Source organism: Anopheles maculipalpis, chromosome X, assembly GCF_943734695.1.
Source record: "Anopheles maculipalpis chromosome X, idAnoMacuDA_375_x, whole genome shotgun sequence".
Lineage (NCBI taxonomy): Eukaryota > Metazoa > Arthropoda > Insecta > Diptera > Culicidae > Anopheles > Anopheles maculipalpis.
In genome coordinates, this window is record NC_064870.1 from 15,645,114 (window position 1) to 15,670,316 (window position 25,203).

Sequence of the window (25,203 nt, forward strand, 5' to 3'; positions counted from 1 at the left end):
TCCAACGTTTCTCGTTCGACACTCACCCTGCACACAGAACTCACTTCACTTTTTTTTATATACGATCGTTTTACCAAGGCGTTTGCGAACGCGGCCGGGTACCTTTGTTGATGGGTTTTTTTTTTTTGCTATATGCTTTCGCACGAAATATTCATAAACATATATTGGCCCTTTTCTACGTCAATTACTCTTTCCATGCGAGTTTTGCACCGGCAAACTCTGTTTGTGGATTGTGGATTCTCCGGATTTGATTGAATGTTGATGATGCTGATCGGAAACAGATGGTCTTTCTCGAGCAGATTTCTTCCAGAATTCCAGATTTCTTTAATATATAAATTGTTTCAAGTCACCTGTCACTTAAACCAAAAAAACCCCAACTCTGTTCTTCGTTCCTAAGTTCTTTCGGCTCTTGTTTGAAATGCTTCAATCACCCACTGCACCGTTTCGTAATTCGTTTTGATATTATATATCTCTGTCACTTTCTTCACATTCCACCATAATATTTTTCAAACAAAATCTTCGATTGTTCGAACTTAACTAAGTTCGTTTCGCTGGTTTTTTTGTTTAACTGAAAGCTAAACTCAACCTATTACGGCCGAAGGCACCGGTAACCACAACACTAACTCCAATGCAATCGTTTGCGCTAGAAGAACTGATCCTATCCACCGCGTTCAGCGTTCGTTGAGTCTTCCGACGAACTAAAGTTCTTGCACCGAGACGCGATGCCTTTTCCCCATTTCGGGCCCGAACGGATGAGCATGGGTGGCTGCTCGTAGCTCATACGAATACGCACACACAAATAGCGTGTAGCGGATGCAGAGACCAGCAGCTCGTGAACGTATCGCTCGATCTGTCTCAGCGAGAACCCACCCCGTGTGGGTGTTGGACCCTATCGTTCGTGTGATGTGTGGTTTCTGTGCCAGGCTTCCTCTACCGGTGTCAGTTTCCCTAGCGTTTCGCGTAACTGTTGAAGAGTTGTGGGACTTGAAAAGCGTCCCCTGTTAGCTGCAACTGAGTTACTTCCCCCTCCCCCCTTCTGGATATACGATCTCATACTCCACAGGCGCATATTACAGCGCGTTGTGTGTGCCGCCCCACGGGAATAAGCATTATGGAAGCAACAGCAACTTGACCTGACGACGCGACGTGAGTTCCTATACGAGCGACACTCCCTTGAGAGAAAGAGAGACAGAGAGAGAGAACTTTGACAGCAACATCACACAGACCCACAGAACCTCGCTGGAATTAAAGCAACCCGGGGTGTGCTGAGTGTTGTCGCGTAATTAATATAGAGAACAGCACATGGAACAATAACAATAACAAAAAAAAGCTAAAGAAATTGAACAGCAAATTGTCTCAACAACGCCTCCACTTGTAGTCACAGATGCATCGTCATCGCCCAGTGGCACCCACACTAGCCGTACACGAACCAACCGCTCTCTGATCATCTGACCATAAATGTCGGACCAAACGGTTTGATTGGTTTGTCCTGTCTTTTTTTGGACTAGATCCCCGTTCCACCACCTGTTAGTCACGTCATCCTCCATTGCAACGCTTCCTAACCTAGGCGCTTTCTCATTCTCCGCAAAGTGGGCTCACCCTTAACCGTTATCTGCGGCATAGCAATTGTGTATAAATTGACAATGGGCTTTACAGGCGAAAACCATCACCCTTTTGGTTTTTTTAGCCAAGTATCCACAGCTACAATTGCCAATACATTTGACAACAAATGCAGAATTCCAATGTCACGTAAAACATTCTTCCAAACACTCTCGCTCACCCAGAAATCAAATCTGCTGCCACTAACAAAGCAGTATAACTAGCAATGTTTCTTATCGAAGCTTCCAGCTTTTAAAAAAAATGTTGCTCAAGTTGTGAAGAGCAACATAAACGGGCGTAAATTTCTTAGCAGATATTACAAAACCGACCCTGAAGGGGGGAAAAAGAATTTTTCGACTATGCTTTCTGGTTCCGTTTTATCGGTGATCCTCAGTGTTTCCTTACATTCTCTCCGGTCTCCGGCCGGTACGATGCGCTCCGATTCCTTCTGTATGCGTGCAAACGGTGCCACACTCTTCCCATGCATTGGAATTTGGACAACATCGCCAAAGAGCATCTCCGACAGGTTCTGGGACCCTGATCCCTTCCGTGTGTTTCGTTATTCATTTATAGTTCCTTATCCCTTACGCTTACAGATGCAATACCATCAAACGATGGTTGAAAATCAAAAAAGGTCACTTAACCGAGCATGGGAATCAGTTGACTAAGAGATACCGACCAATAATCCTTGCGTGGTTGGTGCATGACTCATGCAGTGTGATTAATGTGTGCCCGACCGAAGAATTAGGGGGATTAGAGGGAACCTGGCAACTCTTTGGATGTGAGTCGATAACGGAATGGTAAGCGTCAGAAGACAGCCAATGGAGCGCCTTGCACCGAATGTGACGTAAATTGTGTTCTTCCAGTAGCCTTGCGCGTACCCAGATGCGGATAGATGCAGAAGCAAAGAGTGAGAACAAATTTCCTGCAAGCACACTATCCGTATGTTTCCCGACAGGCTTCCAAAGCGAACATCCAAATTTTAAACAGTCCCAAACTGTTCGGGACTTTCACATAGAAGCTTAATAGCCTGCTCTAACTGAGCTTTTCACTACTTTGAGGGGGAGATTTAAAATGCGGGGGCGCACTTCTACATGTCAGAGAGTTGTTGGTGTGCCTTCTCGACACTACCCCTCCCTACATCTATAACAGCATCACCCGTAGTGTTATGACGCCAGATAGTTGAAAATAAATCGTACCAAACCCGCAGGCGAGATAAACAAAAAAAAACCGCTGCTTGAAGCAGCAGCCATTATCCCAGCCAGCTGCCGGATGACGGAAGGTGCAACTTGGCCCAAAACCGTCTGCGACCCCAAGGATGAAGTCACACGTCTGGCAGGTATTATTACGTATCGCCCGTAACAAGAAAATACAATACAGGTAAGAGAGTGTGGTGTTCACGGTGGGCGTTCAAGACAGATACAGTTTTGTTTTTTTTTTTTTTGTTTGTACGAACAGCCACCACGTTGTCGTTTACAATGACATCAATTATCATACCAAACATAGAAAAATAAGGGTCGCTAGAAATAAAAAACACGCCAGCTCAATCATTGGTATTACTATCCCAAGAAACATTCCCTGTGCTTTTTAGTCTCAAACATGTTATATCATGGATGTGCTAAATCAAAACAATTTTATTTTAACTTTGCATGGTGCTAGTCAGTTTCAACATTTTTAAATCTTTAAAGCGTCTTAAAAGTGATTTCAAGCACGACTAAAGCTCAAATAGCCTACATGTACCAAAATTATAATTTTGATGACTACTCTTGGCACTTAAACCCAGCATCTTCTTGGCTTAACGAACTCTAAGGTCATGCCGGCCATAGAAAATGGCTTACTAGACTTGCTGATACCACGTAGTAGTTTTGGTTAGTCAGTCCTCACTACGGAGGGACGCTCCTGGATGGGATTTGAATCCCGGTCCTGCCATTTGAAAACCGGCGCCATTGTCACCTACACCACCGGCCGTCCGACTTCAACCCAACTGCAGTTGCTAACTTCTTTGTGAAAAAAGTTAATGCGTTGGACGGCTTTTGGACGTTTCAACCATATTTTAACAATATGGCACATCAAACATGTTACATAGCACTTGCACAAGAGGGCGTAGAACCAATCAAAGTCATAATTTTCATTCAAATAAAAAAAAACTTGTACTTGTTAAAAGCAATAGCGGTAAAGAGGTTTTGTTTACATCGATATAGGTTTTTTGACAGTTTTTATTGTTTCAGACATTAAGTTCTGATATGATCTGAATTTCTGATATGAAGTTCTGATAAGCGGAGTTCTGTTGTAAGCGGAAATGAAGATTTTAATATTGTAACAGCCATTTTCATATCATCAGAAAGACCTGGTGAAGGGTTTAAACAAATTTTCAAAAATTTGTTCATTTGCCAAACAAATTGTGACTCATTTTTCTGAAGATAAGCGCTTTATAATATTTCCAAATTGCATTTCACGAGAACATTTCACGATTTTCATGGCATCAGGCATATATCAAAATCGAATCAGCAACAAATCATCAATCGTAAACACACAGAGTTGTTTGGATGAGAGAATCGAGCCAGCAGCAGAGTTAAATACTCTCTCTAGATCGTATCGAAGTCTACACATGGTTTTAAGAAAAAGGCCTAACATCGTACTCCGTTTTGGTTTTAAAATAGTTGTATTATTGTTTAATTACGGTATTGAAGAAAGAGAGCCCTTTAAGTTAGTTTTAATGGATTTGAAGTAACACCATGTTGTTACAAACTTTAATAAAACTCAAAATGTTTCTTGGGCACATCAAAAACGAGAACGAGTGTTTGGTAATAATAATTTGGCCAAAAAATGCACGAAAGACATCAACAGTTGAATAAACGAGAAACCCTTTTTTATTTTATTTATTTTTGTTTTTTTTATATTGAACTATCCAATAATCACAATTACCTAAAAAAATACAAGGAAACTATTGTAAAAAGAAGCTAGCGTCTAAAAAAGGTCTGAGATACAGCCCAAATACGACAAGCCACAGTTACCGTGTTTATCTCATTTGTGTGGGATGGTAATAAAATCATTCCAAATCAACCAACTTCGAAGCAGAAGGTAGTCTACTAGAGAGACGTATATCATCCAAGTGGAAACCATAAGTTTGTGCTTAAGATATAAAATTTTAACATTACATAAATACAGCTTCACATCGCAATTGATTGCACAACACGATTAAACAATAGTGTCGCTGGTAACATTGATGTTCAATGTCAAACTTAATGCACCATGCAAGCGTGTTATCGAACAGCTTCAAATCATCCTCGTTTCCATGAATTTGTAATGAGCGTTATGCGTTTTTTTTGCATCCCAACACATATTGCTCTCAATTGCAAAGTTAACCTTCGGGTTTTACCTTTTTTATTCTTCCTTTCCTCCTCCCTTTCTTCGTACATCAGCATCACACTGCCATGCGCACACATCCTTTTGTATGTCGCATTAATTTACTGGAAGGTTAACTCCATTTCCGTAAAAGGAAATGTTACTTCCGAGCTTCCTTCGGGGCTCACGGTCGCCTGCTTTTGCAATGGGGTACGCGCTGTTGTCTCGAGTCTCTTGGGAAGAAGGGTGCCACTTGAAGGTGCGAGCAACAATCACGCCGGGAAAAGAGATATACTTTGAAGTAACATTCGATACACACTTTATCGTTATTGGTTTGTTCCTCTGCTAATTCCGTTTACAAATTTGCTATACTCTGGTATAATTGCTATTTTTTTTAAATACTTTATTTTGTGAAGAATAGCCACATTCCAACAAATTTCGTTCTCATACATCCGTGTTAGACACATTGAAAGGTAATAAATGGTAAATTCTGACAAAACGATAGCCTTGCAGCAAACAAACATTGCAGTTCCATGCCATTGCGGGTCCTCATGCTAATCGTGTCGGTAAGTCGAACACGCGACGCTACATACATGGTTGGCATACATAACGCCGACAGTCTGATCAATCCACATCGCATCGATATGAACCTGGTTGAAGGTGGCGTTTGCTACGAATCTCTACATCGAAAGGAAACAAGGCGAGTAGTGAGCAAGCGCCGTTCGCGGCTCAGCATAATTTCTACGGCTTGACCTCGGCGCCTGCCTTATTTGGGTGTGGTTTTGTTTTTTTGTTTTTTATTTACCTCACGAATCACTATTGAATAGAATGACTTGTGAGAGAAAAAATGGCATTCAAGCAAGATTCTCCTTCTACCTATTACCACCATCGAAGGTTACAGATGTGATGAGTATTAAGCGGCAAGTGCATAAATACGAGAAGAAAAAAAAACTTATGTTCATCCATTCCTTCTGTTTAACTTCTTTTAGCCATCAATTGCACTGTAATATTTACATCATATTTTCTACTCATTGAGCGCATTACATTCTTTGCGATACATTCGAATATACATAAGAATATCAAACCCTGTTACATCAAAGCAATTTCAAAAACTTACCATTTTACGCAGCAGATCCTCATCCGTGATCGACGACAGATCAGCGCAGGCGAATTGAGCCTCCATGGCGAAAAGAGACGGTTGTCTGTTTTGCCGTCGTTCAAATGCTTTCAACCTAGCGCGCGGATTCAGCTGGGTGTAGCCAATAAATTAATCACATTTACGCCAACTCCACCTCTTTTCAACAGGCGCCTGCGATAAATGCTTTTGATTGTTGATCGGTTGTCGATTGATCGTCGTCTTAGCGTTGCAGTGTTGCTGACTTCTAAATCAGTTGCCCTGCGAGAAAGAGTGGATGGAGGGAGCATGAATAAATTAAGTGAACATAGAATATTTGTATGTAGATTAGGTAAATCGTTGCATTCTTATTAATAAAAAAATATATCTTTTCGAAATTTTTAACACTAAAACTATCGGATCAGTCATTTTCACTGGTCTCGTACCTTTAAATCGCAATTATTTTCGATAATTATTTTGAATCCCAGTGTTGAGGCATGGCCTTTAGAATGTATTTAGAATGTGCAAACCCTTTAGAATGTTTATTTCTATGAACTGAAAAAAAATGTAATCTTTTCTAATATCTGTGGCAATTAATTCTAAGCACATTATTGTGAAGCCAAAGAGGCAGACATTGTTAATCGAGATAAATATATAAAATATCGTTTCACAATTCCATAACCTACAAAGAAGGATGCTTTGTTCATATTGCAGCGATCGCGCTTTGAATCTACGTGATTGAAACAGGATTGACGGATTTTAAATGCTGATCGATGAAACAAGCATCGATCAAACTCTGCAAACTTATAAGAAATTTGAATATGTTTGAAGATGTTCTTCAAAATGTTCAAACCCACCCAGTCATTTTGACTGGACGCGGCAGGGTTCGCACGCATCCAAATCGCGGTAGTGAGCACTGTGTTTACAGGGTTTTCACTGGTATTATTGACACATTCAGCGCGTTATAGAATCGTTCGAGCATACTATTGACTCGTTCGGCGCGCTATTGACGTCTTCGGATGATTGTATTGATTTGATCGGCACTGCTATTGACAACCCTTGGTTGACACATTTTTCTCCTGCTGTCAATGTATATAATTTTTTAACTGAGATGTTTACATACTGTCAAAACAAAAGAGTCGATTGATTGGAGCGCCGGTAAATTGTTATTTTGCAAGTGGCAACTCTTTACTGAATCCCAGGAACAGCAGGAGAAAAATGTGCCGGCCAAGGGTTGTCAATAGCACTGCCGATCAAATCAATACAATAATCCGAAGACGTCAATGGCGCGCCGAACGAGTCAATAGTATGCTCGAACGATTCTATAACGCGCTGAATGTGTCAATAAAACCAGTGAAAACCCTGTAATGTTCTTAAGGGTGACTGTTTCCCAGTGGAGTCTTGCCCAGGTGTTTGTATCCTTACAAACAAAGTAAATGACATGTATCAAAATATATATATTTTAGTATTTAAGTCCAATATGATGGCTCTTTGCTGTACGGTCTACACCGCATGTGTTGACAAATTACAGATTTTACAAGGCTTTTCCTCCTTGGACTTTGCCATATCAAACTATTTATAAAATAGAGAAATTAACTTATAAAAATAGTTATTTTAGGACTAAAAATTATCAACAATAATTACCTTATAGCTTTGTGTCTAATTTAAGCAATACCGAGTGTCAATCGGGATTTACAGATACAGAAAACTGGATATAAAAATAGTTCACTAAATTTTTACTTAACAAAACCACTATACTTTTTATGAAAAAATAACACTTTCTGATGTTTACCAAAACACGTCGCCCTTAATAAATAGCTACTGTACTCCTTTTCTAGCTTTAAATAATGAGCGATGGAAAAATTAAATAATAAACACAAAATATTACACTCTAAACCAGTTGCAGATAGATTCACATACACTGAGACAATGTTCAATAAATAAATCCCTCACACGTTGAAGCGAGTGAAAAACGTTCAAAAAATCTTCACTTTGCGCATTGTAACATCACTCACTAAGGGGCATCGGGTTATCCCCTTTTTGCACTTCAAATCAAACTTTAACAGCAAACCGATTGCGTGTATTCTAGTCCGTTGCCGTTTATCACTTGATGTGCACGATTTTTCGCGTTCAATGCGTTTCCTGTACGGATCCTACTTGGCTCCTCTTCAGTTGCATCCGATGCAAGCGAAAGCGAAAGTGGTTTGCTGCTGCTGGTGCTGCGCTAGGCTCATCGTCCGTCGGATAAGGCTGCAAATGAAATACTGACCGGGTATGGTCGGTGCGATCGACGGACTAGAGCCCAAACAGCGCACCGTCGAGCGAGAGCCTTCGCGCGCCGGATCGAAACCTTCGGCGACACTGTACGAGAGGTCGACCTCGCCGGTTCGGGCCCGGCTGCACTGCTGCCCAAAAACGATGCCACAACAACGTGGAACGTCACGTGGAGGGTAGGAAAAAGGGTAGATAAACAACAGCCACACAAACGGCCCAGCGCTGCGTTCAGATAAGCGGTGCGTGAAAGAAAGAGAACGTATGGAAGAGTACGGTGGGGATGGTGTGCCTGTCGGTGCGAGCAGCTGGGGAGAAGATCATTGAGAAGAGGATAGATGACTCAAGGATGTGAGTATGTAGCAACATAGGTATGGGTTAAAATGACCTCCGACCAAACTGTCAAACATGACGCCAAGTGCAGTGTGGTCTCCTTTCCCAGGAATGCATCTGGTCGGTTACTACCGCGTTGTTAAAATATCTGATCAATCTGGACTGGTAAGAGTCCGGGACTGTTCGGTAGAAAACTGGAACCAATAACTCTATTGATAACGACTTTCAAAAAATGTGTTCTGAAAGAATCGGCTCAAACTAACTAGTCCTCAATAGCTGTGTGTAGCAAGATTTAATAAACCTAAGCTCTTCGCGAATTTAATCCTTAAGATAGCAAACCTTAAGAGATTATATACATGATATACATTTTACACAAGGTCACACGTTCGTATCTGATGCTGTGCCAAGTGTTAAGCATGACTGTGCAAAGGAGAAACAAATCACGGTTGGAAGCTGTTGTCCGCGTACATATTATTTGTCTTCCCTCCTATACGTGCGCTATATACTGCATCCTCGTTTTGCCTGCAGTTTTCAACGGCAACATCGAACAGACGGGGTCCGCTCCGGCTGTGGTGACTTCCTTAATGGGAAGAGAAAAAAAAGGGCAGCATTCAAAAGCAACGCCAAACTGGGAAGTACTTCCAACACCCCTCACGACCCATTCACAGACAGTATGGGGCAGCGCGTTAATTTCGCGTAAACGGATGGAATAATCGCCGTGAGCGGGTGTGTAAAAGAGACGGTTGGGAGAAAAAGACACATTGTGGATAATATTCCACCGGCGACCCTCAGCGTTGATGGACCTGCCCGGGCGCCATCACAGCATCACTCGTGCTCGCCGCCGCCTGGGAACGAGTGAGGGGTGGTGGGTGGTGGGTGGAAGGTGAAGAAGATGTTGAAGAATTTCATCGTGTCAGAAGGTTTTGTGGCCACCCGGCTCGCCGCAATATAGACATGCATACCCCTCCAGCACATCAATATGGTGCAGGCGGTCATAAAGCAGGCGGCCAGACGGATCCGGTGCGAGCAGGGTGTCGGCGTGAGGGCGTGTGAAAGCGAGAGCAAAGCAGCAAGAAACGGCTACAACAACACAACACACACACATCGGTGCGCTAAGTGCAGCAGCAAACGGCAGCGCACCAGGCAGTGACGCCGATTTCAGACCGATTACGATTCAGGCAAACCGCTTCCCTTTTAAGGCATTCGTGCCATACATGGGCAAAGGAGGTTTTGCGCTCAATGCGTCGAGCCGAATACAGCCATTCCCCTGCCCATGGGGCCTCACACTGCTGTATTGCCCTTTCGGCTTTGACGGGCCTGAAGCGCTTCCAGCACGAACTGTACGAAGAACCTCTGGTTTTATCCGAATTCGGAGGCTGCACACCGAAAAGCACCTAGCACACTAGGCCACATTTACACGAAGGAGATCCCTTTCGGTTTCTCCTGCCGGATATTCGGAGGACACAACACCTCCCCGTAGTTCTGCAATAGGTTGATCTACTTTCAAAGTCTTTTCCGCAAATACGACCTGTTCTTCTTCAGATTTTCAGATCGGAAACATTGTCCCCGAGGACACAGCAATGCGGATTGTTGTATGATACAAAGTTCCAGATTCTCGATATGTTTAGTATGGAAGGGAGAGGAATACATAACTGAGCCATCAGCATATGTCGTCTGCAGTCGGCTGCTAGAGCCATAATGCCGGAAGAATGTGTATGCGCTAGTAAGGGAAATAACCTTTCCCGGACTTTATGACGCGTTGCAACGATGACCTTCCACCTGTCATGTTGTTCCTTCATATATAATCTCCAAGAAATAGTAGTCATATCTCCTTCTAAGCTACGGAGTACTGGATAAAGAAGACCAGTCATTATTGACATGCCAATATCACTTTCTTGGCTTTTAAGCTCTAAGCATCGTCTAGAGCTATATCCGCAATTAAGAAATTTAGCTACCAAGATACCACTCGACAATTAGTACAAATAACTCCATCAGCAGCTTCTGCTTCATCGCCACTGGCCCCCACTCAGTGGCACGTCTTACTTCCACCATCATGCTTCATACATGCTTCTCGTGCTAAGATGTCAAGGCAAACGTATAGTGTGCAGCAGTGCCTTAACGGGCCAGGCAACATGGATTATATCCATTTTTGGCAAAACGTCCATAGTCCTTGCCACCTTCCATAGCTTCCAACACCGATACTGACATAATTGTTCGTAACTTTGTTGTGTAGCATTACTTCTAGATGCATCATGCTTATTTAAAACACGTGTTCGTGTTAAAGCGGATCATCCTATCTTCAAACGATCAGTAACATCTATGAATCTACGCCAATAATTGGTTGTCTTTTTCACAGATGTTCCACAGGTTTAACCCCACAACACTTGTAAATATAAAAAGGGTTTCACAATATTTATTTGATCCAGTTCCAATTGACATTGGTATCGTATCTATTCGGTGTACTGAAATCTTGATCTATTCGCGATATTAATATAGCATGCCGAAACCTTGAACTGGGTCTGCGCAAGTTTGACCCGCCGGACAGATGTTCAAGGTAAACAGGAACGTCTGGCGACGACTAGCAGGTACGACCGTTTTATGTTCCCTTCCTAAGGATGGACAACCGTTTCGTGCTGATTTGCAACACAAGCCGGTTGAACCTCGAACGAACCGCATAAAGATAACCTTGTAATTGTCTAGAACTTGCTCACTGTGTGCAGCGTGCTGTAGCGTTCACTAACATCAATTGTACTGAGGCAAACAGTTTGAGCGAAATGCACTTTTACCGTGGCTGATGTTGCTAACACGTGCACGTGTTTAGAACGCACGTGTACGCTGTGGAAATAAGGCATAGGACGTTCCCTGCAGGAGCAAAATAAAAATGGACCGAGAAAAACAGTACAGTAGCAGGGTTTTTGATGCGCGAAAAAAAGGTCCGATAAGCATAAATTATTTACATGTTGGTTTTGACTCTTTAAGAGATTTGTAAAAATGATAAAATCAAATACGTTAGTTGCATCGCAGTAAAGTGTGACACACCTCGACACATTTTACATGCAAATCGCGCTATAAAAATAAACCGCAAATGAGCACGTGCAGGACAGTGCACTAAATGGATGCGATGCGGTGTTGTCACTTGACCATGAGCTGACGGAGAGCAGATCTATTCATTCCCGACAGCTGGTACGACAGAAACAATGCAATGTTGAAGTCAATACAAACATTGTAACCTTAATGGGTAAATGATTCACAGATGAAACAATGTATCAATGTTACAATACTTCTCTAACATTAATTTAATATTCTTGCACAAGAATTGTTTTTTTTTTAGTTTGCTTTAAGAAAACGTTATTCTTAACCAAATTATTGTCATGTCTTTAACCATCTAGTGAGCAAAACCATGCTTAAGGTTTAGTGAATCAATCGATAAGTGAAAAAATTGATACTTAAGTTGCGAAGGAAGGTCTAGTGCGAATAAAAGTAAGAATGACTATATTCAAACAAATTTTTATTGCTCTACCACCGCAACAAGCCATATAACACGTGTGACGCGTGATTACTTACGCGACACGACTTATATTGCGCAAAAAAAGGTTTACTCATCACCATACCGAAGGGGCTAAAGGATGGAACGGGTTGAACAAGGGTAGTTAACTGCCCCTTTTAGGGTCTCTCCTTGTTTGGCCACGATTGCCATGAGGTACATGGGCTGCTGCTCCCAGTAATGCGTGTCTTCAGTGCGGGAAAACTGAATCACCTTGCTGCTCGACATCGACTACGGCTGTGCTGTGATCACCACCAGGATGTTGGGCCCACGGCGTTGCCGTTGATGGTATCACTCCGCCTGCACTCACAATGCATGAGCCAGGGTGATGAATAATGTATTTGTCAAAATACGGCCTCAAACGAACTCAACTGCTAGTAGCTCGGGTTCGGTTCGGAAAAGGTAAATTATTATTAAAGAATAATTAATACTTTTTTAATGTTGCAAGGTTGTTTTTTTTCTTGCTCTGTACAGCAAGCAGTTATGGGAGCGAAAACCAAACCAAACAAATCTTCTGTGGGGCTTGACGTGCTTCTGTGTTGCTCTCTAATCTATCAAGCTACGGGGCAGGTCTTCACGCCGGACCGGAATTCAGATCCCATCCAAAACGTTTCCCCGCTAGTGAGCACTAATTATCCAACTACGTTGTTTCAGCAAGTCTAGTTTGCTTCTTCTTGCCTTAACGATCTTCTTAGTTAAGCTGATCATCGAATGACTTTACTAGACTTGCCCGATATGAGTACGGTCGGGATAGGATTTGACAATCGGTCATCGGGTACGAAGAAAGGCGCCGTTGTCGCATCATCCGGCGCGTGACCTTAGAAGATCGTTAAGCTAAAACGAGAAGAAGACCAGCAAGCTGCAAAAATTGAGTGCATTTCAAAAGCAAACTTATCAAACCACGCAATAAATTTATTGGCAAAATTGAATTCATAACCACTATGGAGGCGTCCACAAATTACGTAGCGCTCGAAAGGCGGGTTCCCTCTAGCATTTCGATTTGTGACACAAGAGGGAGGGAGGGAGATTCACTTTGTGTTACGTAACAGAAATTTATGCGTAACAAAAATTCGCGATACATGTCATTATGCTGACCAACGCAACGTTTTTGAACTTTCGGTATCACGGAAAGTCAGCGAATTTTTCTGACCAGCAGCTTCCACGGTTTGCTGTTTGCGTCTTCCAGATGAAGGCAGAACAAGCGGAACATTCGGAACACCGAAAAATAGGAATATTCCGTTCCGTCCATTAAACATGTATAGCCAAACTTCCAAACTTTCATTTTAATTTTTATGGTTTTGAAACAGTTGTCAAGTTGTTGAAATTAAATGATGCAAATATTGCGCGGGGGGGAGGGGGGGGGGGGGGGTTAGCCTAGTAGTAGAGGCTAATGTGAACAAATCATCGACACCTGTTCTTTATTTGCTTAATTAATAGTACTCCAAGTAAATAATTTTTTTTTTACTATAACAATAATTAGATAAAAAACAAACAATAATTAGTTTTTTTACTATAACAAAGATACATATATATAAACCATAAATTAAAATGAAATTTTGGACGGGAAAGCACATTTTAAATAGTGTTTCAACGTAATGTTGAAAGGGTCTCTTCCAGCATTACGATTTGTTACGATAGTGAGAGAGGGGGTCCGGAAAGTCAGGATTTTAACGTTACGTATTTTATGGACGGTTCCAATTAAGGGTTTTGTCAATACAAATTTATCTTAATAGTGCCTTAGTAGGCAGATTTTGCCATTAGGGATATCTATGTTACGAGTGTATTTTTCGGTGTATTGTTTACCTTTTTCACGATGCGCCACTGTGTATACTGTTTCCCTCCACATGGAATTGTTATCACTACTAACACATCCATTTAGGCGGACCACGTCGATAGGATGAAACCCAGCCTCTCTGCTGTCACTACGGCGGCGTTTGCCGAGTTGAGATAGAAATTGCTCTCACACTAGGATACAGCACGCACTTGAGAATTCACACAAAACACTGCTACTAACACTCACTAGTCCCGATTATGCATTCAACGCGCTATTACTAACGAACTCAACTAGAACCCGTTAATCATCATTATACACGCACACTGCTCCAACTATTTCCCCACGCCAAGGATTCCGTCCCTGTCAATATCTCGATTGGTACGCGCCCAGAAACAAACCACATCGACTAACCATTCTTCACCCGCATCAGTCATATTGTCACTGCTGAGAACACGTGCGCAATTGGATGAAAGCCATTTTGACTTCAAATGACTAAACGCGACGCTGACGCAACCAAAATGTCCTATCCTTCCATTATCTTTGAATGAAAGTGCTTCTGTCATCTAACGCGTGGCCTCCTGAATTGGTTTTCCGCAAGTACATGGTTTTGAACTAGACCACCTAGGGGTTTTGATCACCTGCAAAATGTCTCATCAACACCTACAACACCGATGCTCACCACATCATCACACGAACGAATGCGTCCAGCTCCGATACCCTGTACCGAAACGACACCCGGGAACGGAACAGAGTAACTGATGAAAACATGTCAAACACTAAGATTTGAATGATGTATTTGTACTGAGTGAGACCGTGATCCACAATACCATTGCGTACTCTTTGTTTGTGAGGACCGTAGTGAGGATTGAAGCCATACGTCGAAGGAGAAGGCGACTCTTTGTTTATCGACTCAACTTACAATCTTTCCAAAACTAACGCGGTGGTTAGCGACGGTTGATTTGCTGTAATCATTCTAAGACTAACGAGGGGCTCTAATAGCCCGAGGCCCTATGGCGATCACTTAGTATGGGGACCTCTTGTATTTCCAGTACTTAATTTTCGTTTAATGGACTACACTATGCTTGTGGAGGAGGAAGACACGGAGGACGACGATATGTGAGGAGGGGGAGGGGGAGGGAGGGGGTCTGGGAGTAGTGACAACACGGTCACCGGTTTCGCACACGGCAGGACCGAGACTCAAATCCCATCTGGACTGCCCCCCGCAGTGAGGACTGATTATCCAACTACGTGGCATCTGTAAATCTAATAAGTCATTCGATTGTCAGCACGACCTAGTAGGTTCTGAAGCAAAGCAAAGAATGCTGTCCTGTATGCTGTCTTACACTTCAAACACCCATTCATATATGCATTCTGTTCAATTTATATACTACTTTGGGGCTCATACTCTGAATTCGCACAGTTTTGTGGGATTTCGAAACAAACCTCAATAACATTTCAACTGTTTAATTCGTCTTAGGTGACGGTTAGCACACCAAACAGAACATGCGTAATATTGAACGAAGTGCTCCTGCAAAGTATGTAGCATTATTATGGCGAACTATGTTCATTGAGCACACAAAATTAAACGACGTTGCAATGACGGTTATGAATCTCCGGCGGATGCCATTCTTACCAAGGCTTTTCCCGCCCTGCATAGCTACACATCGCACCGGACGTGCTGAATGTTTTGTGTGTTTGCACATGTTTGCAAACGGGAACGCAGTGCGCAATGCCTACAGCTTTCGTTCGTCAGTTTGCGCTGGTAACTTAATCTCTAGACACTATTGCATGCGTGTATTAAACGTACTTAGTTTGGAGTATACGGGTATGCGAGACACAGTAACGTCTAGGCAAGAGTTCTTCTCTGCCGTTTCCTACTCCAACCGTACTTCCCATCATGTCAAGGTGATGATACGAATAAGCGCATGGTTTTGAAGTTCCCCAGCGCCCATAGTACCCTGAAATGCCGCCACTTACCTGCCACTTTCCGCCACTCGGTAGTAGAGTTCGGTATGGTGCCGAACAAGATATTGTGCTCTGCCGTGGTACTTCGCGTTGACTGTTGACTAAGGAGCAACCACAACAGTTTTTGCGCGATCAGTATCACCTTACCGCGGAACAATGTATCATATTAATCTTACGGGTTGTGAGCGGCCGAGCTACTTTTATTTTACACTCCAAACTTACTTCCTGCCACCCCGAGATGAAACCCGAACCGTGGAGCCCTTAAAATGGCCCTCTCGAGACACATTTTCAAACACCGATGTCTGTTTCACTTGTGTAGATGTGTAGATGTTAGAATTAGTTGATTGGTGCCAGCTTTTGTCGATAGAGTTTGTATATTCAACATATGATTCATGAGCACTTTTGCACAATACTTTCGCACAATGGTTGCACGCAATTAATGGTAGCCTTTGCCACAGAAGATAAGCTTACCTCACAAGAGTCAACACGTCGTAGACGATTCTGATGCTAGTACAGTGTTGTTGTTATTGCCACTTCATATGCCAGTTACGGATAGCTCACATAAATATACATATATGTTAAGTCACATTTTGAACTACACTTTGTTTGGGTATTTTGATCTGATATTCCTTTCTGTTATTACCCATACATCCCTTTGACATTACAACCGAAACAACCAGCAACTAAAATGTTTACTCTAAAATCTAACCAGAAGCCGCGATCGTCCCCAGTAGGGGTGGTTGAGTAGTATTTTTCCCTTGTGTTTTGCAATGGAAAACGACTGCTGTGCAACTGATAGAGGGTGGAATACCTCCGGACCTGCGGAGCTCAAACAAACGACACTGAGGACGGTTTTTGCTGCGAGACAAAAAAGGCACGTTTCGCTCTCGATCATGTTTTCCCCATCATCTTAGTTCTACCACGACCGTTTTTCATCTTTCCTTCTCACTCGCTTTTATGCACTCTCCCACTCTTTCGCTATTGCCGAGCACTCGTTGCTAACCTTTCAGCATCCCTTACTTAGCATCCATATTTTCCCTTGCTCCCACACTTCATCTCCAACTAATGCTATCCCACTTTCTCGCGCTGGTTGACACTAAACGGTTTACGGTCTTTCGTTACCGCTATAGCTATAGATTCACTTTCCTCGCAGGGGCCAACCTCTACCAACCCGAGAAGGGCACGCGATCGCCCATGCGAAACTCTATCTCTTCAATTCTTGTCAATTTCAAAACGGTCCCTCGTCCGCCCTCCGATGGTCGTCGTGGTCAGTGCATTCAAAAACAAAGCGTACAGTTCATAGCAAATCTTAAGCGATACATAGATAAACCTGCGAAGCAATATATGCAGATCATTCATGCACTTCAAGAAAAGCGTTTTCGAATTTATGTCTTCGCTTATTTTCGGAGTAAAAAAATAGCCATAACTTTGCTTTGGTTACATTGATATATGCTGAGCCTTCATGCGATTTATTTATAACTCCGCTGATATTCGATCGATTCTAAAACTCATACAACTAAATCGACTTATAGGATATATTTGATTAAACGAATTTAAAAAAAAAATCTAACACAATTGTACTTAACCACAATTATGTAATCTTGGCATCCCCTTACCATGACCATTTCTTTGTGTCGTATTTCATTCCCGTAATGAATAAGCCCCTCGATGAAGCTTCATCCCCAAATACGGATATCCATCTAATCGTAGTGCGTTTTTCGATAGGTTTAGCGATACCGTTTTTGGTTCTCCTCACAGTACACAGTATCATTGCTACAGTTGTAATTTTAACTTGTGTTGCGCTTAACATAAAAAGGAACATAAATAAAACACGAAATTCGGGTTTAAACAGTTATTTAGATAGGAAGACGTACGTTGCATAATATTGTCACATGGATTAGTATGCATTACGGGTTGGAAGTGTGTACTTTCTTGGAAGAACTGTGTGTAAAGTACTTAGCATTAGTATAGAATTTTTAATTACGCTAAATGGCATTCTATTTTCTTAAAGCACAGCTTTACTTTACTATTACAAGAACCTTCCTGGCTTATGTTGCTGGATGATAATGAGACGAAGTCATTTTATCACATCGTTGAATATCGAATACTGGGCTGTAGCTACACATTGTACGCATTAATGCTATTTTTCGCATCGAATACTCTACACTGAGCATTAAGGGCCTCGGGCCATGGGAAATTTCAAACTGTTTGAAATCGATATCAAACTCTCAATTTTGCGATTTCAGATTTGTTTTTCCGTCGCCCCGTTTAGGTAGCTTGAGTACGCGCTAGGTTTTCAAAAAGCAATCTCAAAGCGAGAACATTTCACAAACACTCGCGAGCATCTGAAATTTTGATCCTGAAATCTCTCGTGGCCCTTGGCCTTTAGTCTTAAAGTTTTTTTTTCTTTATCGGAATTATTGTATTCGACAGGAGGAATGGACTCAATTCTTATCCTTTTTTTAAGTCTTATTTATACCATGGAGGAAGCGCTCAAGACTCAATTATACTTTCAATTAACATTTGAATGCATTTTTAAAATGGGAAAACAACAAAACATTAGTATGGACTTTCATTGCAAAAAAATCTTTTCACTATTGCGAGAGTCAGTACGATAGGATAAATTAGACCACCTTCAAATATACATTAATTATTAATTAATATACATTAATTGTAATTATTAATTTGTACAATCAGTCATTCTAAATTAATCGATCTTGCTGTGTAAGTTACGGCGAGAGAGCTGCAAATAGTTTGATGCTAACACTGCGCAAACTACTAAATTAAATGCTGATTGCACGTGCCGAATATTCGATGAAACCTGCTTCGTATTGTAACTCCCTAAAGCAAAAACGACTTATGCTAACCTGAACGATCCTTTGCCTAAGAAAAGAGATTTGCCATTTAAACCGATTAGTTTAATGCATTATTCGGAGCACGTTAAAAACCGTGCAACGTGACCTGCCATGGATGTCTCAATCGGTTACACCGAGATGTACAAGTTGCTGCAAACAGCGATCAAGGTAGAGCGGATCCGGATACATTGAGACCTGTGACTTGTGTTCGATGCTGGTCCACATTACTACATCCTCCACGCCGGTAGTTACCGAGCGACCGATGGTAAAGAGCAGACCGCGCCGAAATGCCACATCGAGATAGTATAAGATTTTTGTACCGAGCAGTGTGTTCGGCAGGTAGCATCTACGGGGAAAGCCTACCGCAAAGAAGGCGGCGCCCGGATTGGGATGGTATGGTCCTTGTATGCCGGAGGTGATACTGTAAGGGAAAATCCGATAAATCAATAAAAGATAGTAAGACCTGCGCAGATGACCTACTTGTAGGTTATTTCATATATCCCAGTCGGTGGGTAACCGGGCAATCCACCGGACAGTAGCTGATAGGTCATCGTTCCGGGTGGTTGGTTGCCAATCTTCACCCCGTATACCGACATGCATGTTGGACATTCGATATAGTAATTCTGCAAAATTTATAAATTTAATCTGAGTATGTAAGCACTGGTGTTGTGCTTAGTGTAACTTTTTTTTATAAACAATTATACACTGAACGAAATAAGAATAGCACCACCATGTTTTTAACAGTTTCTTCAAAATTTATGAAAAAATCCAGATTTTTTTAAGCTGAGAATGTTAGCTCAATTTTTTTTATTATTGCGTTACCATTTCTGCAAATCATTCACATGTGAGAAAATAAATTTATGTAAAAAGCTGCGAAATAAAAATAAAACCACCCTGCTAACAATACGTCATGCTCATTTTTGGCATCTTTTGGCTTTGGGTTTGGCTTTGGGGCTGCCAGCATTACAGTAAGGCAGAACAATTGTTCCTCGATGGATTATTGCTAAAATGTGATCTTTTCAATTGATATGAAGTGCTTGACGGTCCCAATAATTGGCAACAATGAAGGCACGAGTTTTGTAAGAACCTAATTTTAACATGCGCTACAACATTGATGGTGGTACTTTGATAATTTAAGGACCTTTTTCTTTTGGAGAACCCTCATTCATTAATTTATCGGCTCAAATGTGAATGGCTCGCCAAAAACTCGACGCAATGATTCAAAAAGGTTTAAAATAGGTTAAACTAACATTCTAAACCTTAAACATCAGAATCAGGTTCATAAGTTGTGAAGATATTGTCAAAAAATATGGTGGTGCTATTCTTTGTTCGCTCAGAGTATAAATTCACACCTCGCCTCCCTTAACGAAACAAATGGGTACTAATTTCAGAAACGAATATTAAAATTTAATACAACGGTTAAACGAGACAACTAGGTTAAGAAATACAATGAATCTGTAGAGATTCATTAACCTTTAACGATTCGTAAATCTTTAAATATTCATGAATTTTTTAAGAATCACGTATTTTTAAAGATTCACGAATTTTTGGAATAGATATTCCTATTAATTCATTCAGCTGAAAGATGCATTCAGATTTATGAATCTGAATTCACCCAACACTAGTGCAAGCGCCACTGTTATGTTTAGCATCTTCTGTTTTTTGTTTGTATATACCTTCTGTGAGGTGGCTAAACGCCGCTGCTTAGTCAACAATAGATTCAAACAGTCCAGGTGCATCTGATGCTTACATCGGGAAAGTGCCACATTTACTTTCTGACTACCGGGACGCAATTCTTCCATACACATCGGGCACGGTTGGGCACGGGGCCACCGTGGTGGATCAGCTACCTGGACGTACTTCGCTATCGCCTTTGACTCTCTTGTTACGGCCATGACGACTAACCCATTACCATTGTCATTCATTAGCGACAGCAGTGCTGGAAATGACTCGGGTGTCGACGGTTGGTATCGGGCATCAGGCTTACTATGCTGCAAAAGATCGTCTGGCAGTGACGAACTGTCCTCGGTAGGGGCCACTATCGGGTGGCGGCGTAGAGAGTGTTGGTCCGTCGATGGACCGAAAGTGCTTGGCATAAAAACCTCATCACTACCCATGGAGCTGTTGAGCATATCAAACTCCCAGGAATCAAGATGGTGTCGACTGCTCGTTTGGCTTTCATGACTCAGGTAGGTTGAGACAGTGTCCACGCTTGGGCGTCGAGCTTTATGGCTGCTTGCGGCATCATTACTACCACCGCCCCCACCTCCATGTCTGATGTCCACAAACTGATGTCGATTTGAAGATTTCGATTGTTCCGGTTGCGGGGCACGTGTTGGTTCTGGCGTGTCAGTGGTAATAATACTTTGGTGCTGATACGAACGACCGGAAGCGAAAGCGTACCGATTCCGTTGGGCTGGTTGTTGTGTATTCAGATGAATCTTTTGGCTGCTGGATGACGGTGTGACCTGATTCATGCCTGAAGGTCCCGAGTTAGCCTTTGACCCGTGAGATTGTGCTTGCTGATGCTCTTGCTGCTGCTGTTGTACACACTCATTCGCTTGTGCATTTGATTTGCTGCCAAAGATGTTGCTTAGTATTTGTGTCAATTTGCCGGAATGTTGTTGACCACCGGAATTGGCTGCTTGTTGGTTAGAGGTACCGCCTGCCATATTGCTACTTCGAGCAGAACTACCATGGGCATTATTTTGACTCATGCTTGTGATGGTATCCGTTGGAAGAGTGACTTTTAGCAACGGATAAGGTGCTTGATTTTTACGCCGTATCGGCGTGACAATAGGGTTCCGCCAACCGCTTACGGTCTGGTTCATGCTAGTTAAATCGATCAGTATCGGTTTTTTTAACAATGTGCTGTTTAAATCGAGCAATGTTTCACCTTTAGCCCACGCTTGCTCAATCAGCGACTGGATGTCGAGCGGATAACGATGCCATGCTATCTTCGGGTTAGCACCATACCATTCCCATTTGATTCCCATTGCGGCGGGTGAGTTGGGTGGATAGAGACATCGCCGGACACTTTTATTACGCAAGCTAACCGTGCCGTGCTGCGTTTGCACCATCTGTACCAAGTCAACTTCATAGAGTGCTAAGGCAGGGTCCGCATCTTTCAGGAGCACACGTGTGAGATTCTTCGTATACGCTCGTTCCAGCAGCTGGGTTACGGAGGGACTGTATGGCAGCCAGGTGCACTGATCTGCCATCTCATGCTCCCAAACGACCACGCGATGCAGTGGTGTCGACATTTTACAATTCAAACAAATTAACACTAGATAAGTAAGGCGCTACGAATGGCGATAGCAACGACGAACTTTTCCAGCTCCTCCTTTTTGAGAGATAATATCATCGCATCATCTTTTGCTGTCGATGCCTATATGCTGTCGATGTCTTCAGTACAGCTGCCTATGAAAGTAAATCACGATCGTGAAGCATGCATTACTGGTACATACACAAGCTTAATCTTCGTTTCAATGACCACAAAATACTACCTTATTTCTCTTTAACCACCTACCAGGGTAGGCCATACATTTTGCATGGGACTTTGCATTTTCCCGGATAAGAAAGCTAATAACTTTTGATCTGCTCGTCGTATTTTCATGAAAATTTCAAGAAAGATGATGTTATTTGCTGTCTCATTATTACAATTTTGTTGGGAGTTTTATATAAACTTTTCCTATTGATTTTTTGTTTATAAGCTTTAAAGCTTATAAACTAAATATTTATTTTAGCCTATCCAGCTTCAAACATACTTTTTTATGAAAATAACCATTTTCCGTTTTTTAGATATATTTTTATTAAATAAACGTCAAAAGAAGACAATACGGCGGAGTGCCGCCATACTCAAATACAAATAAAAATAAGTAACCGTGAAAAATAATAGCATTCAAAATAAATTTGCTTACTGTTGTTGTTGTTGTTTTTTTACAAAGTCAAATAGGGTAACTGTAACAGTTTTCGGCAGGTCAATGCAGCCTATCGGCAAAACATTGGAAAAGCCTTAATCATATCAATAATTTTAATCAAAAGTCGTACTATTTTAGTTGTTATACTATCGAAGAATGTTTCGGTATATTTGATTTAGGATTTTAAATCAATTTTAAACAAATATTCGTATAAAGCAAACTTTTTTAAATTTATTTTACAGAGTCAGACCATTTTAAAGGCCTCATTCACGCCTTTTCGGTTTACATGTAGAGGAATGCAAATATTAATTTGGATCCTATTTTCACCAGAATGTCCCTATTTTTAGCAGGCTGTGTTCCTAGTTGCGCCGTTGCGAATACAGGATTTTAAACTCTAAAACAGGTTTTTTATGCCAATAGCAAAAACCGGCTTCATTGGTAAGAAAAAAGCACATTTTAACTCTTACTTTGCTCGTGTTAAAAACATGTTAAATCCAAAGTGGTAAAATAACTAATTTTATATTTCTTATTTTCGTTCTTAATCTTAATTGCCAAATTCCGACGTCATATGAAAACAGTACTCAAATCAAACAGCATTGAAGATTCAAATCAATCAGCTGTGAAGACGAAGTCTCACAGGATTGAGCTCGAATCACAAATTAGACTTTAGTTTGCAAACGGTGCGCGAATGAAGTTACCCTAATCAGTTTATACAGATAATAAAAATAGGCGAAGTGTAGAAACATCATTCTCAAGGGTTTCTAGTGGTTTCAAACAATGTAAACGAAGGCTTACAACTCACTTTTGTATTATTGAATCAATTACACAGGCTCACGTATGTGAAGACTGGCAAAATATTTCCACCCATATGTCGATCATGCATTGAATCTCTTCGAAAACAAGCTTCCGCTACAAAAATATGGCTATTCAGCAGCAGATTAAAGTGATTGATCACCAAGAAATGGATTAGTCATTAATAAAAGCAAGCAATGGATTTTGGAGATTTTGCAAAACTTTAATAGAATATGATCATTAAGAGTCATGTTTGAAGTCATATTCTAATCCTATACTACAAGGCAACGGCTTTTACGGCTGATTCAAACAAAATAATTAAGCTTCACAACTACAAAGATGGCCAATTTTCCAATGAAAACTCTGATCATCAAACAATTGCTTATCGTAGATGAAAGCATCTTTGGAAGCGAAAAATAAAAAGATTTTTTTTTAATTCTCAGCTAAATATCGTCAGCTCGACAGCAAATAGTCTCTTTGAAATTTATAATAATTTCATCCAAATTCGGCGAACAGATCAAAAGAAACAAGCTTTACAATAAGACAAATATTTGTATTTTGTACAAAATACCATACAAAATATATGACCAACCCGGTTATTGAAAATAGGGGTATAAATTTAAAATTAAATTCAAAGTTAATTTAAAAAGTACAAAAATCTGTTTTTTGCAATATGACAGAAAAAAATTTTTTCTAGGTATTCCAAGAAATTCAACTTGGTAGCTTCATTACAATAAATGTTAGCTTAAAATAAAATGCAAAACATACCCGAGCAGGTGTGGTCATTGAAATAAATATTAAAAATAATTGTTCCTTCTCTAGATACTTCTGTGGCAGTTGCTCCAAACTCTATAGCTACATTTTATGCATCTGGAAATCAAACGCCAGTCACACCCTTAAAATGCAAGAGAAATCAAACATTTAGAAGAGCTAAATATAACAATATTATTCATACCCGAACCGATTGCTTAACCCTAATTCGTGCATTTGATTGTTGCATTACTGTTTCTCGGCCAAACGGCGTTAAAGTTTTGCATTGATAGAAGATTTTTATGGGGTAAATACTCCGATTGGCAACCGATGACATTCTCGCTATCCATTACCATAGCATGTGAACACACTTTCAATCAAATACACAACAGAAGTTTCGACTTTTACGTCGAAAAGCTGTTTTCCAGGTATCCGACTGAGATTCTGCCACTATTATATGCCACTTTTAAAGGATAGATTATTGCGTCAAGTGCACGATATTCATAAACAACACTGAACTATGAACAGAATGTTTTATACCAATCTTTATCATGCACGACATGCTGGGTAAAGATGGTTTGATGGTGCATCTAAGGTTTCCGATGTCCACGATACAATGCCAAACATGGCGCTTCTAGACTTGGCATTTCTAAGCTTCCTGCGCACAAGATCGCCACTTGTGGTTTACACCGCTCACGATTGCCGTAATCCTTTATATATCTTATAACATGTAGCCAACATATGATTGGACTAACTTCATCGAAAATTGCACTTTGCAGATGCGATTAATACTGCCTAAAACTTAATTATAATACTGCACACTATATGCACTGCCTAAACTAGATATGTTTTATGTGCTTCGCCCGCGTTTGCTGCATTTGTAGGTGTATGTGTGTGTTTGTATTGCGAAGAGGCCCAGATTTCAGGGTAGGGAAAAATGA

The 25,203-nt window shown here is 41.2% G+C and overlaps 2 protein-coding genes across 2 annotated transcripts in view; both read right to left on the reverse strand.

Moving 5' to 3' along the window:
- Nucleotides 1–6,127, reverse strand: part of LOC126563923 (mucin-12-like) — a 29,351-nt gene extending 23,224 nt beyond the window's left edge. Inside the window, exon 1 of the mRNA XM_050220730.1 lies at nt 6,062–6,127. Within this exon, the coding sequence (XP_050076687.1) occupies nt 6,062–6,127 (66 nt within the window). The remainder of the gene's footprint in view (nt 1–6,061) is intronic.
- A 12,789-nt stretch (nt 6,128–18,916) lies between these two features.
- On the reverse strand, nt 18,917–22,063 carry LOC126556170 (protein deltex). The gene is made up of 3 exons (XM_050211396.1): nt 20,477–22,063; nt 19,281–19,423; nt 18,917–19,221 (listed from the first exon to the last, which is right to left on the reverse strand). Exons 1-3 carry the CDS (start codon nt 22,061–22,063, stop codon nt 18,921–18,923), a joined length of 2,031 nt encoding a protein of 676 aa, XP_050067353.1. The 3' UTR covers nt 18,917–18,920.
- Nucleotides 22,064–25,203: the final 3,140 nt, after the last annotated feature.